At 35.1% G+C, this 15,671-nt stretch overlaps 1 protein-coding gene across 1 annotated transcript; it reads left to right on the top strand.

Moving 5' to 3' along the window:
* Positions 1-2,493: 2,493 nt before the first annotated feature.
* LOC110909175 (protein FAR1-RELATED SEQUENCE 5-like) lies at positions 2,494-5,718 on the top strand. Its single transcript, XM_035982803.1, has 5 exons — positions 2,494-2,727; positions 3,016-3,811; positions 3,907-4,165; positions 4,433-4,990; positions 5,149-5,718. Exons 1-5 carry the CDS (start codon positions 2,706-2,708, stop codon positions 5,437-5,439), a joined length of 1,926 nt encoding a protein of 641 aa, XP_035838696.1. The 5' UTR covers positions 2,494-2,705; the 3' UTR covers positions 5,440-5,718.
* The last annotated feature ends 9,953 nt before the right edge of the window (positions 5,719-15,671 follow it).

Below are 15,671 nucleotides of genomic sequence, written 5' to 3'. Positions count from 1 at the left end.
GCAACCTCTTCGGTGTGAACGCACGTGCTGATTGTTGAATGATTTGCCATTTTCTTTGTAGAACACCAAAACAACGTTCGATGTCTTTTCTTGCCGCTTCTTGACGCTTGGCGAATTTTTTTCTTTTTTCGTCCTCCGGGTATGGAATAGTTTTGACAATTGTAGAGTAAGACGGATATATTCTGTCAGCAAGATAATAACCGCTCCTATATTCAACTCCAGAAACAAAAAAGCTAGTGTCCGGACTGGTTCCATTTACGACGTCGCTGAAGATCGCGGATTGGTATAGCACGTTAAGGTCGTTAAGTGAACCGGGAAGACCAAAGAAAGCATGCCAGATCCACAAATCTTGTGATGCCACGACCTCTATTATTAACGTTGGATGGCCATGATCGCCTCGCGTATATTGGCCTCGCCACCCATTCGGGCAGTTATGCCACGCCTAATGCATACAATCAATGCTACCGAGCATTCCTGGAAACCCATGCCGTGCTTCATGAGCTTGGTACAACTATTGCACATCATACGTGTTTGGTTTTCGCAAATATTTTTTGCTATACAGTTTCACCACATTTTCGCAAAACCGATACATACATTCCCGCGTAGTTCTTTCCGACATCTGTAAGTACTCGTCCAAAGCGTCGGCCACTGTCCCGTACGCCAGTTGGCGAATCCTATCGTTGTGCGCCATTTGTAACGTGGTGAACCCTTGTGCGCCACGAGCATCGTATCGTTGCGTGAAAAACGGGTCGAACCCCGTCAAATCATCAGCAATCCGTGTGAATAACCGGCGACTCATTCGGAACCTACGTCTGAAAATCTCGGCATTGTAAAGGGTGCATCCGAAAAATAATCGTTCACCAATTTCTCGTGCACTCCTGTCGTAAAAAAAATATAAATATCAAGAAAGAACGAATACAGATAAAAAAATTATTAATGATAAACCTTCGCGGTTTCTGTTAATCCGTTGTTGCCTGGTTTGTATTTCAGACAATACTTCTTCCTCTTCCTCTTCCATAATAATCTTCGTCGCCCTTAGCACAACGTTTGCGTAAAAGTTAAAACATCTCCCCTTCCTCCGAAGACGAGGACCACCAAGAATTAGATTGCATTATGGATGAATAGATATTTTTTTATAAAAGATAGGTATAAAAATGAGAGTGTTTTGGGTTGAAAGTAGAAAAAATGATGAAAGAGGGGTAATTATATAGAAAAAGAGGATTTAAAATTTAAAATTTAAAATTTAACTAATTAAAGCCGTTGTAACGGCTATTTTATTGAAACGTGGGGCCGTCGACATCGTCCATCACCTGCTGTTCCCGATGCGGCCGGGCCTAGGGGGCGGTGTTCCGCCTCGGCGCCGGGCTGGACGGGGCCACGCCGTCCCCGTATCGTCCACTCTTAAAATTTGTGCTTCCAATTCCGTGCGGTGTCGCCTTTCACTGTTCTGGCAGAAGAATGAGCGGGACCCTATTTTTGGCGGCGTTGTAGAACAGTCGCTTTCACATGCTGATTGGGGTTTTCTATATCCACCGACATAAAATCCCCCACCAAAATATTACATGTACTTCCAATGCATCTTTAACCACTTTTTGCTTTGTCAATCAATTTTATTTTTATTTTCAAAATAATTAGTAAGCCATCTTTAATCAAGAACTAAATAGTGATGTTTTAACCATAGTAGATAAACCTTTTCTTTATTGTTTTCATGTCAATAACCGGCTAGTGTAGTCTATTGACTTAAGACTAACCCTAGCAATAGATAACAACACATTTTTATGATGAGATTTATATTTATAGTTTGCGTTTAATCGACGAACCACATGTGCTTGCATTTATCTGACATCCATTCCTATCATGACTAGTTATTATATGTCATTTTGAGCACATGTGTGTTCATTGCTTGTTTGTAATTGTTTGATCTAGTGAGTGATTATGACTAGAGATTTAGAGTTATACCTAGGGTTAAAATCATTTATCAAAGATATCTTAGAGGGAGGAGGGGCGCCTCACAGAGTCATGGATTCGCTAATCGTGTAAATACTCGTTTTGGATACACCGCTGCCACCCTGCGGGTAGGCTTGGTAGGTTGGTTTCACGGGTATAGGAACACGACGACTTTGAATCACTGATTTTAAATTCAAACGGTCAAATGACAATTAGAGGTCATTTTTCAAGAAATATATATATATATATATATATATATATATATATATATATATATATATATATATATATATATATATATATATATATATATATATATATATATATATATATATATATATATATATATATATATATATATATAGGGAGAGGTTCAACTAAGAATTTAATCTTCCCTAAGTTTCCTAAGAAGCAATCTTGAGCTTACATGTGGCAATCTCATTAATTTAGATGAAAGGGTAATATTGGAAAATGCAAATTTCAAACAGATCTGTACTTAGTTTAATCACACGATTTTCATTCCTTCATTCATTCATTGAGCTTCATCATCTGACCAATTTCATCGAGATCGTTTTCATCTAAATCAATCGCAAATCTCAATCTCAATCCTGCTGAATCGTTGATCGTTTTCATCGATTTGCCGGTACCTGCGAGATTGAGATCAATCCTGCTGAATCGTTCATCGTTTTCATCGATTTGGTGGAACCCTAGCTCCTCTGTTCATTCATTGATTTGCTGATTTATCCTCCTCTATTTTAATGATGTCTACTACTGTCGATGGTAAAATACCTTCTAGTTTTAATTTCATCTACTTTTTAGGTTTTTAGTTTTGATCTAAGTTGTGCTGGTTTTTATTTAAAAGTGTAGTTCTGAAGTTGTGCTTGTTTTTTGAAGTTGTGCTGGTTTTTTTATATTACATCATATTTTAAAGTGTAGGTTTGTAAGGTTGTGCTGATATCTTTATTTTGTGCTAGTTTGTCTGGTAAAGTTGTGCTTGTTTTTTGTGCTAGTTTATTGTAAAGTTTGTGCTGATATCTTTTATTTGTTCTGGTTTTTTGATTTGTTCAGGAGTTCGTATCTGTCCAACTACTGGTAATCAGTATTATACTCCTATTGTTCCAGATTCTTCCAAACCTGTAGTTGGTATGCATTTCCAGTCAATTGATTCTGCCTTTAATTTCTATAAGAAGTATGCTAAGTTATCTGGGTTTGAGGGTCGAAAGCATACTCAATCTTCAAAAAATGGTGTTGTGATTAGAAAGTACTTTGTTTGTGCGAAAGAGGGTTCAGCGACATCCTGTGCTGTTGACACGGTAAATGATAGTGTTGGTGCTGATAAAAAGTTAAATGACCGAAGGAGGAGACCTTCTAAACGTACCGGATGTAAGGCACACATCCGTTTGTCTTTAACTCCAAAAAATACTTATAGAATTTCTCATGTATTTGAGGAGCATAATCATTCTTTTGTTGATGAAGAGGATTATCATCTTTTAGCTTCGTCTAGAAAGTTGACATTCACTGAAGAGCAACTGCTTTCTGATTTTTCTGAGATGAATATTGGTCCAGTTAGGGCATTCAACCTTATGAGAAAGATTCGTGGTGGATTTGATAAGGTTGGAGTGACGTCTACTGATTGTAAAAATTTTAAAAGAGATATTAATTTGTTCATTGGAGAGTTTGATGTGGATATGGCTGTCCAACGTCTTATGAAGAAGAAGCTGTATTTGCCGAATTTTTCTTGTGAATTTTATTGTGATGAAAAAGGTGCTCTTGCTGGATTATTTTGGGCTGATGAAGAAATGAAACTGAATTATGAGGTCTTTGGGGATGTTATGTCTTTTGATGCTACGTTCCGTACGAACAGGTATTTTATTCACTTTTTGTAGATCATTTATTCATATTTTTATTAAACTAGCACAATTCAGCAAGCAGTTGTAATATAATCAATTCAATTTTTAGGTATGACTTGGTATTTGTTCCGTTCACTGGAATCGATAATCATCATCACAATGTCACGTTTGCTGGTTCTTTGTTAGCATCTGAAACTGCTGAATCATATAAATGGCTTCTTCAAAGTTTTTTGAAGGCTTTTGGTGTTGCACCTAAGGTGGTTGTGACTGATCAGGACGCTGCAATGAAAATTGCCATCCGAGATGTTTTCCCAGATACCAGACATCGTTTGTGTATGTGGCATATAATGATCAAAGTTTCTGAAAAGGTAACTTTCTTAAACCAGCACACTTTTAGCATATAAACCAGCACACTTTAAACAATCCATTTAAACCAGCACACTTTAGCATATAAACCAGCACACTTTGGCATATAATTCAGCACACTATTAAACCAGCACACTTTCTTTAAACCATCACAGTTTAAGCATCATAGTTTAAGTTTATACATCAACTAGCACACTTTAACATATAAACCAGCACATTTTAGGGTTTGTTTGCTGTTTTAATATACTAATTATTTTTTTTTGTTATAGGTTGGTACTGAGCTATCACAAGATGAGGTTTTTAAAGAAGATATATGTGATGTTGTATGGACTGATGCTCTTGAACCAGCACAGTTTGAGACACAATGGTGTGATTTAATGATTAAGTACAACCTTACTAGTAACAGCTGGCTGTCTGATATGTACAACCTGAGATCAGATTGGATTCCTGCATACTATCGTCATGAACATATGTCCGGTCTTATGCGTACAACATCTAGGTCTGAGAGTGAAAATCATTTTTTTGGTCAATTAACCAACACAAAATTGTCATTAGTTGAGTTTTTGAGCCATTTTGATACTGCAATGGAATCTCAGAGGTTTAAGCGCAGCAAACGTGATCATGATACCAGATACACACAACCTCGCATGAAAACCAATTATGAATTGGAACTGGAAGCTGCAAAGATTTATACTCGGGGGATATTTTTTGATGTTCAAGAAGAAATTCGACTTGCTTGCAAGAATTGTATGTGCAGGCGTGAAGAAGAAGTTGGTGATTCAATTAAGTTTTATATTCTACAGGTCAATCTTCCTGGCCTTCATGAGGTATTTATTTATACCTTTAGTAGCACAAACATGTTCTGCTTTTTACAATACATTTTAAGTAGCACAGTGATTTATATTTACAATTAGAATTTTACATATATAAACCAGCACACTTTTGTTATAAACTAGCACAATATAAGCATTTGTTATTTGTGTAGGTTCTTTTTACTCCTAAGGATATGGTAATTAAATGCAGCTGCAACCGATATGAGCAGTATGGTTTGCTATGTAGGCATGCCTTTTGTGTTCTTCGTCTTTGTGGTATAAAGGAGTTCCCTAAAAAATATGTTATGGGGCGTTGGACAAGAGATGTTGTTCCAAAAAAGACAAAAGTTTCGAGTTTTGATCAAAATGCTGCTGGTAATCAAGTTGAACGTGCTTCCAGCATTGTGCGTGAGATAATGACTGCAACTGAACATATTGTTAACCGTCTTGTTACAAATATTTGACCTGTTATCGTCGTATAGAGACCAAGTGATCGAGTCGAAGTTGAAGGTTGATTCTGCTGACCTTCCTGCAGAATCATTTGACAAGAATGCAAGATTAGCTAATATTCTTCATGCTGATCAGCCATGTTCATCGTCTTCTGCTACCATTCTTCCACCTAGTGGTATAAGAAACAAGGGGTGTGGTTCAAACAAACGCTTAAAGTCTTTTCGTGAGGTATCATCTTCAAGAATATCAAAGAAAACTAAAACTAGAAGTTGTTTGATATGTGGAGGTCATGGACATAATAGTCGGACTTGTAAGATGAAGACTACTGTTGCTGATTCCCAGAAGAGCAGTTAGTCGTGTGTGTTGGAAACCAGCACAATATTAATTGTATGAAACCAACACATTTTTAAACTTCTTCTATGATATTTGGATTTGTTATTTTTTTCATTCAACCAGCACATTATTAGTTTTTGTTGATTTTTCAACATTCAATATACTGTTTAAAATGTGCTGGTTGAAACCAGCACAATTATAAAACCAGCACAATTTCATAGAAGAAGTATAAAATTGTGTTGGTTTTATAATTAAACTTTGTTCTTTAAAACCAGCACAATTATAAAACCAGCACAATTTTAAACTTCTTCTATGAAACCATCACATATTGTCATAGTGAAACCAGCACAATATTAATTGTAAAACCATCACATATTGTCATAGTGAAACCAGCATAAAATTAACTCCTAATATAACTGTTAAAGCAGTACAATGTAATTGTTAAACCAGCACCATATTAATTGTTAAACCAGCACAAAATATTACAGACAACTACCAAACTAATGTTATATTGTTCAACCAACACAATCAATATTTCTGGTTCAATCTGTCATTGATTTTCGTTTCCGCATTTTTCTTGCATTCCTCTTTCTTTTCAGGCTCCATCTTCTCATACTTCTCTAACAGTTCCATCATTTCACCTTTCGCTAAGTTGATGTCGGATAAAAGTATTTTGCTTAAATACTTGTATCTCAGTTCAACCAACTCTTTGTCTTGTTCCGGTGACTCTTTCGACAACCCACTATCCCATTCCTTCTTGCTCACATGATTCCCTGTGTATGTCTCCATGTGTCTCATTGCAAAGACACCACAATCTACAAAGTTCTTTTCCGTTTGCCACGACATTTTCATTATTTCTGGTTCCAAGGGCGACATCTTTTTGTGCATTGTTGGGTATTCAACTTCAAGGTAATCACATACAATTTCTTTCTGTAATTTGAAAATTTTCAAAATCAAAATCCCTAAGCATCACAAATATAATTAAAATAAACAGCACAGAATTAATGGGCATCAATATATTACCACTCTTTTAGCACGTGCCATTTTTTGTGCTTTTGCTTTCCCTTTCATGTTGTCTATAATCTTGATGGCTTCTCCCTTGAAATCAAAACATACAATGTAGTAGTGCTTGTGTTGTAGTATTGGAATGAACAACATGTCCACTTTCCTAATAGTTCCAAACTCGGTAGTCATCAATGTCGCGGCAATGTTTTCGCTGAAATTTTGTGTGCAGGTCTTTTTGTTCAGTTTTGGTTTGAAGTTGTTTTCTCCCTGCACAGAAACCAGCACAATGTGTTATAAACCAGCACCAGCACAATGTGTTATGAACCAGCACAATAATAGCATTTCATATATTAGACTAACCAGCTATTAATAAAACATTAATTTTTCAAAACCAGCACAATGTGTAATAATCCAGCACATTTTGTTAAATGCGCTTTTTCTAATCTGTTATTAAAACCAGCACATATTAGAAAACATACCAGCATGTTGCATGGGCAGAAAACTCTTGTCGGCGAACCTTTGCTTCTGTAGACCTCTTCACTGTTTAGTACCAATGACCAAGCTGTTAGGACTTGGACATGTATGTATAAGTTCGGGTGAAGCGACTCCAGACATACCCTTGAAAGGTTTGTGTTAAATGTTGTCTCAAATATAAACACCCTGCATTGTTGTAATACACATTAGTTTAAATACTTATTTTTATCCAATTAAGATTTTGTTGGTTTTTATACTTACCAGGGGTCGTCAACTGTCGAGAACATCCATTCGGCTATCCTTACTTCAATTTTTTCAGTTTTTGTTTTTATTTGTACAACTCGCTGCATATATGGTGAACATAAAGGTTCGGCAGGGTGAGTTGTACGTTTGCTTTTCTTCTGGACTCCGGCGTTTAGGTCTTCACCTATGAATTCTTGTTTTTCACTGTCTTTTTTGGGTTCCTTTTCTGGTGTTTTAAAAACCTCTCCTTGCCGTGCTGGTTGACCAGCAGTGTCACTTTCTCCCTTTGGTGGTTCATTAGCATCTTCAAATCCTTCTTTCTTTGCTGGTTGACCAGCAGTGTCACTTTCTCCCTTTGGTGGTTCATTAGCATCTTCACCTCCTTTCTTTGTTGTTTCCCCATCAGGTTTACCATCTTTAGCCTTTTCTCCACCTGCATCCTTTTCTTCTTCACCACCAACTCCATGATCAGCACCATCTTTTTTGCTGCTTGCTACTTGTTCTGCCTTTTCTATTTCTTTTATAACCTCTGGCCACATTGAACTGGTGATTCTGAAAGGAGTTGAATCAAATTGTGAGACCACCATTTTTTTTTGTGATTGGGTAAGTTTAACTTCATTCCCTTCTTCCTTTTCATTCCCTCCTTCTGTCTTCTCTCCACTTCCTCCTTTTTTCTTTTCTTCATTCCCTGCTTCTGATTCTTGCTTCTCGAAATTGTACTTTTCACCATATACTACCAATCTTTTTCTCCACTCATCCACAGCATCCACAACCTCATCACCTCTGTACTTTGTTAAACATTTTGTAATCATTTCGTGTGTTTCTTTGACATGCATGTCCAGCTCTTTTGTTTTGGTTTTTATCAGACAAATCCATTCCTGAAAAGATAACCAGCACATTCTTTTTATAAAGTAGCACAAATTGTAAAAGTAGCACATTTAAACCAGCACACTTTAGCATATAAATCAGCACAATTTCACATTCCAAATTCTAACATTAAACTAACATATACTAGGTATAAACTAGCACAATTTAACATTCCAAACACTAAGTGTCATAAAAGTAGCACATTTTTCAACAAATGTCATAAAAGTAGCACATTTTTTCAATAACCATCTAAACCAGCACTTTTTTCAGTAATACTACAGATAAACACAATAAAATAGAATTTACCACTCCACTTGTTGGATTTGTAGGTGGAATTTGTGAGAGTTTTTCCTGGGATTGTGGAATGTCCAAACTTTGTGTAATGTCTAGAGATTCTGGGAAGTCACTAAAGTAACGATTTCTAGCTTCATCAGTTTCCTTCGAGATTTCTTGATATGTGGATAGAGGTTGTTCAGCTGGTGCTTTTTTCTTCATCTTCAGTTTTACCTTCAAATTCTTTCGTTTTTCATTTTCTTCTGTTTCACCAGTTGTTGCTGCTTTCAAACTTGTTTTCTTCTTACTCTTCACCACCATTTGAGTAGGTGTTTGTGTTGTCAAGGCGAGTTTCTGTGCTGGTTTCAAACTTGTTTTCTTCTTACTCTTCACCACCTTTTCACTTCTCTTTCTTTTATTGCTTTCCACCACCGGACCAAGCTTTTTAATTGTATCATTTTTATGATACATTACAGCTGGTATCATCTTCTGTGTTGGATTTGTTCTTTGGTATGTATCATGAGCATAAACCAACTGATTGATTTACAAGTTAGTTTTTGTTATTATGTTTGATAAAAAACAATAAATATAGATCATTTTTAGATAACTACAACATACCACTAGAAATGTTATCGGCCCGATGTAATGTGCTGCTTTAGATTGGAACCAGCTTGTTGTCTTTCTGTTCAAGCAGTCGATCACGTAGCTGCACCAGTCAACATCCTTAATATCTACATCAGGTTGCAATGTTGTAAGGAATTTCATGTTGACGTTGCCACCGTGTGTGAGCTCTGCCATTATTGAGTTGAACATTACAAGAAAGTTCAGTTGAAATAGCCTTCCACTCTCCTTCTGTTCTTCCACAACATGAATAATATGATGCATTTTTGGCAGTTCATCATCAATTTCAAATTGATTTCTAAACTCTGCAACAACTGGATCACTCATTTTTGGTTTACTCAACTCCTTAACCTTCACTTTACCCATTGGTATGCCAAGAACTTCTTGTACAAGGTTAGGTGTTATCACTACATTATGTGTACCTAGATTCAGTGTGTTGATTGTAGGTTCATAATTGTTAGTGAGCCAGTATCCCAGATCAGTTGGTATATTTGTTATATCAAAGTTCTTCATGCTTTCAAATCCCATGTTATCTACTTCTGCTTTCTGTTCGTCAGATAACACTTGCATGAATTGAGCAAGGTTTTTTGGGCTGTTCCTGATTCTAATTCTTTTTTTCTTATCAAATTCCTTGAAAAGTGTTGATCGTATAGGTTCAGGGTTTGTGGCAACAGCTTTTAGTGCTGTTTTTTGTTTCTTTTCCGGGTGTTCGAAGTCACTGTCTGATGAGCCTGCAAGTAATTTCAGAAGAAACATAGTAACCAGCACAAGTTATAAAGTGTACTATATATTAAAAAAACAATAACCAGTACCATTTTGATCATTTAATACATAATAAACCATGATTTTTATAATTCAAAACATCATTGTTACATAAGGTTCAGAAAAACATGATCATAATACATAACAGCAATGATAACATTAGAAAACTAAAACAAACAACATAAACATGATGATCATAGCAGGAGCTGGCTAGATTGCTACTTCCTTCCAAAATTCTTGACTGAGATTATAGGTTTTTCCTCATCTTCTTCATGTTTAGGTTGTAGGATGGGGATCTTTTGTTTTTCATCATCTTCTTCTTTTTTGGGTTGTACAACTGAGATTTCAGGTTTCTCATCAATCTCTTCTTTTATGGGATCTGAAGGTTCACCACCAGAAGTAGGATGATTGGTATAGCTTGGCCACCAGATTGCTACTTCATTCCAAAATTTCGGACTCATATAATATTCCTTTTTTGTTGGTCTTACAACTTTTAGTGGAATGGGATGCAAAGTTTCATTATCAAAAGTAGGGATTGGTTCTCCTGGTTGTACAATTTGTAGTGGTTTGGGATTGTACAGCTCTGTTTTCACACACAAAAAACAACTGAAACTTATATTACTTATCTCCTGAATTTAAAAGTAGCACAGTCGGTAAACCAGCACAGATTTGGAACACTAAAGTAGCACAGACGGTAAACCAACTAGAATTTGTGCTAGTTTCTTAAAAAACACTAAACTAGCACGGAAGTTAAACCAGCACCGATTTCAAAACCAGAAAACCAACCACAACTTTGTGCTAGATATTTCTAAATCACTAAACTAGCACATAGGTTAAACCAGCACAGAAAATAAACCAGCACAAAAAATAAACCAGCACTATTTCATAAAAAACACAACGATCGATCTGTTTAATAAAATGCAGAACATGAATCAGTTTAGACATATTAAAACCTTAGAAATCTGTTCGTTTACAGATCCTTAACAAACCTTCGAAATCGTCATCATGTTTTGTTTCTTTATGCTTCTGGCTTCTTGTAGATCTCTTAGAACCTGTGTAATCGATTTGATTTCGAAGAAACTTAGAAAAACCGTACAAAATTGAAACGAATACACCAAAATGCAAAAAAAAAAATGGAACGTACTCTCTGAATCCATCGTTGATGCTGTTTTTGTTGTTGTTTGTTCGATTTTCGTCTCTCTGATTGTCGATTTTTAGGTGAAGTTTGTTAGCGATTGGGAAGTTTTGAGAGAGAGTGAAGAAGAAGTTTTTTTGAATCGTCGATAACTGCTGTGCTTTTTGTCCAGTACTATTTGTTTATGGCGAAAATACCCCCGCGCGTTGTATTTTGTTTACTTATCTAGTTTAATATTAGGGATCTAATCTGGTCCATTGGTTGTTTAAACAAATGGTGTAGATTGCTTCTTAGGCAACTTAGGCAAAATAGGCTTCTTAGGGGAACCGCCCCCTATATATATATATAGGATGAGGATCATTACAGAACACTAACTATTGCGAGAACAAAAAGAACAACTCTAAAACACTAAATTTTGGGATTTAAGTTTAGGGTTTTTTTAAAATTTTATGTTTCTTACATTCATATGTGTATTATATATACATAAAAAACCATATTTTTTTAGCTACACGTAACTTACATACATGTTGGTAATTTAACCTTACACATAACCAACATATGTGTAGGTTATACAAAAAGTGAAAATTTTCCATATTTTGTCTTAAATTCTAGTGTAAGAAACAATAAATCTTACATTTGCAACATTTTCATTTACTTTTTAAGTTTTTAGGATTGAAAAAATAGGTGATTCATTGTGTTCTGCGTGTTCTCGCAATATTTTGTGTTCATGCGAGAACCACCTTTATTGCGAGAACTGCGAGAACCAATGTGAACACAACCTAAAATAGCTAAAAAACCTAACCCCCCCCCCCAAAGCTAAAATGCTAAAAACTAAACCCCCCAAAAAACCTAAATAAATCAAAAAAACACACAAAAAATTTGTTTTTTTTTTTAATATTTTTTACATTATAATCGCTACTTTTAGTAGCCAAAAAAAATTTTAAAAAGAAAAAAAATTATTTTTTTGCTACTAAAAGTAGCGATTTTTTTATAAAAAATATTAAAAAAAATTGTGTGTTTTTCAGCTATTTTTAGGTATTTTTGGTTGTGTTCACATTGGTTCTCACGGTTCTCGCAATAAAGGGTGGTTCCTAACGGATCCTTCTCCTATATGTATATATATGTATATAGGGGACCGCTAAAATGAAAACCACCTCCAGTTGTAATATAGGGGACCGCTAAAATGAAAATCACCTCCAGTTGTAAGAACCGTGAGAACTACACCGTACGGGGCGAGGTGGACCAAAAATTTTTTTCATAAACGTAAAGGCGTGTATTATAAACACATTTGTAAAAAAAATTCAAAAAAAAAAAGTCGTGTGTGTAGTTTTGAGCACCACAAGTTTGTGTTTACGGGTACCGTAAATTTTAAATAAAATTTACGGTACCCGTAAACACAAACTTGTGGTGCTCAAAACTCCACACACGACATTTTTTTTTTGAATTTTTTTACACATGTTTTTATAATACACGCATCTACGTTTATGAAAAAAAAAAGTTTGGTCCAACTCGCCCCGGATCAAAAAGTTCTCACGGTTTTTACAACTGGAGGTGGTTTTCATTTTAACGGTCCCATATATATATATATATATATATATATATATATATATATATATATATATATATATATATATATATATATATAGGCTAGGGCTTGGCTGAGTCTCGTGGAGAACAAGACTCACTGTACGTGTTAGTTTTGGATTGAATTCCTTGAATGATTCTGTCAAAATTTATGTGAAACAAAATGCAAGGTATGAGATGCATTCAAAGTTTTGGATAATCCAAAGCCTTGGTATAAATATTGACCCAATCTTCAACAACGCGATGAACAGGGAGGAAATGCTAACAGGTGACCTTTCGTGAGTACCAAAAGAGCTACGGGCCCAAGCAATTTGATCACGTTGGGGCGTGAAAAACTGTGAGAACCCATCTCCAATGGAAAAATTTTAATTAGGTACTTTTTATGTATTTACTTTTATTTGACAAAAAAAAAAAACAAAAAAGTTCTAGGGTAGTAAGAATGAGTGTTGCCGTTAATTTTATAGTATTAGAGTACCTCAGAGTAGAAATGAGGTGGCAGTGCAAGATTAGTGGATTCTAATGTAGGAGAAAAGAGTATCTCTCCTCCGCCCTAAATGTGTGTTTAACAAAAATTGTGAGAACTTTAAGTGTAATTAAGTTGATATGTATAACAATAAAATCACAAAGATTAAACAAAACAAGGTAGTTGAAGGTGCTTAGGGTGAAGGGGGTGCTCACCTAATAGGTGAGTCCCCTCTCTTACGCCAAACCATTCCCCGTATGCCACGTCAACTCCCCTCTTAAACTCCCCTAACACCCCAATTTGATGGCGCCACTTCCCTCTTAACTACCCTTGTTTTTTTATTCAAAAAAAAAAAACAAAATTGTTTGATTGGTTGGAAAAATGGGCCCCACCATCTGTCTTCCTCCCCGCCCGCGGTGAACAACCACCCAGTTTGTTCCCCGATTTCCCTCCCCGAATCAATGGCAGCCCCCCCCCCCTAATCGGTGAAATCCCTCCCCGAATTCACTTACCGACTGCACCCCGTGCAGCCTTAAATCGTTCATCAAACAAACTTCAAGTTAGCTTCCCAATACTTCTCAGTTACATTAACAAAAACCTTCTAACTAAGTCAATTAATGACCAAAGGGTTTGTAGCTTAATGATTCCAATGTTTGATGCAAGATCTCTTTTTCCATGAAGTAGCGAGTTCAAGTTACATGTAGGGGTGTTCTTTGGGTTATTTTTTCAGGTTGTTCAGGCATTGGTTATTCGGGTTGGGGTTAGTTTGGTTTTCAGGTTTAGATGTAAAATGAAAAAAAAATGTTTTTTTTTTCACAAAATATCAACAAATATATCATGTCATTAAAACAATGTCATCACAATTCAAATATAATTTAACAATATGGTATAATAATATTCAAAAGTCTCAAAACTTAATGTTTCAAATACCAAACACTCTAAATTAAATCACATCTAAAAAAAGACAATTAATGTTTGGGTTTTTATTCGGGTTTCAAGTTTTGGGTTATTCGGGTCGGGTTGTTCGGGTTTTTGGTTGGGAAAACGTGACCCGATAACCAACCCATTTAAGGTTCGGGTTGGTCGAGTTTGGGTTATTCAGGTTTGGGTTTTTCGGTTATTCTCTTATTCGGGTTCAGATGACTTCGAATTCAGTTCAGTTTTCAGGTTTCAGCCCTAGTCACATGGTAGACAAAAGGTATAGATAGGTCCGGAATTAGCAAGAGCAAAGTTGGTGAACTCCTAATGTGCACTCAAGGGGGCAAAACTATTAAATTTTATTTGTACATTTTATATATAACTAGTGTTATGTGCCGTCCGCGTTGCGGGGCGCTCAACCGAATATTTCTTAGTTTAATAACATGTACGCCTTTATTTCGGTCACTTATATATGCTACCTATAACACAATCTCAAAAAAAAAGATACATCAAGTGAACCAATTAAACCAAAACACTACGATAGTTTTGCCAAAAAAAATAACTAAAACGATGGCAAGCATGTAATTTAGAGCTGGGGGCAAAACAATAATTTGTTAGGACCAATTAGCGAGTGCTAGGCAGTTGTTTGACACGAATAAAAACTACACTGAGTCAACCAAGTAAAATAAAACACTACCATAGTTTTGTCCAAAAAAAACGATGACAAGATTGCAATTTTTAACTGGGGTAAAATCGTAATTTTGAAACGGAGGCAAAATCATAGTTTGGACTGATGGCAAAACCATAATTTTATTTTGAACTGGGGGCAAAATCGTAATTTTTAACTGAGGTCAAAATTGTAATTTTAAGTTGTGGTCAAAACCAAAATTTTATTTTGAACTGGGGCGAAATCGTAATTTTAAATTGGGGATAAAATTGTAATTTGGCAGGACCATAGCCGGGAGAAAAACGATAATTTTATTTTGAACTGTGGGCAAAATCGTAATTTTTATTTGAGGGCAAAATCGTAATTTTAAGCTGGGGGCAAAACCAAAATTTTATTTTAAACTGAGGGCAAATTCGTAATTTTAACTATTATATGCTAACTTAAAAAAAAACCCTGTTATTTGCCGTCAGTTTTGGCCAATAACAAAACAAAACTATTCCCCATCTGGGAAATGTATATGTAGTAAATTTTTAAACAAAATCTCTATAAAATTAAAAAAACAATTATATATATATTGTTGACAAAAAACGACGAATAGTAATTTTATTTTTATAATAATATGTAGCTTTTTATTTGATATATTATAATGGTTTCTTATTATATTTACTTTTAATAACATACTTTTTTTTCTTTTTTAAAACCATATATTTTGTTTACAATTTCTTAATAATTCTATTTTCTTTTTTTTATAACATATATTAATACTTTTTTTTCCTTTTTTAAACACATATTAATTTATCGATTAATTTGATATTTATTTAATAATTTATGTTTATAACTTTTTTTTAAATATATAGCTTTTTTGTTATTTTTTTATTTTGTTGATGAAAGACGATGAATA

The sequence above is a fragment of the Helianthus annuus genome, chromosome 14 (assembly GCF_002127325.2).
Source record: "Helianthus annuus cultivar XRQ/B chromosome 14, HanXRQr2.0-SUNRISE, whole genome shotgun sequence".
NCBI lineage: Eukaryota > Viridiplantae > Streptophyta > Magnoliopsida > Asterales > Asteraceae > Helianthus > Helianthus annuus.
Note: the sequence above shows the minus strand (reverse complement) of the source record. Positions and strands in the feature narration are given on the sequence as shown.

Bases quoted from the DNA above. Each gene is read 5' to 3' on its own strand.
- LOC110909175 (XM_035982803.1), top strand. From the start codon at position 2,706: ATGATGTCTACTACTGTCGATG. The intron at 2,728-3,015 runs GTAAAATACCTT...TGATTTGTTCAG, and splicing joins GATGTCTACTACTGTCGATG to GAGTTCGTATCTGTCCAACT. The intron at 3,812-3,906 runs GTATTTTATTCA...TTCAATTTTTAG, and splicing joins GCTACGTTCCGTACGAACAG to GTATGACTTGGTATTTGTTC.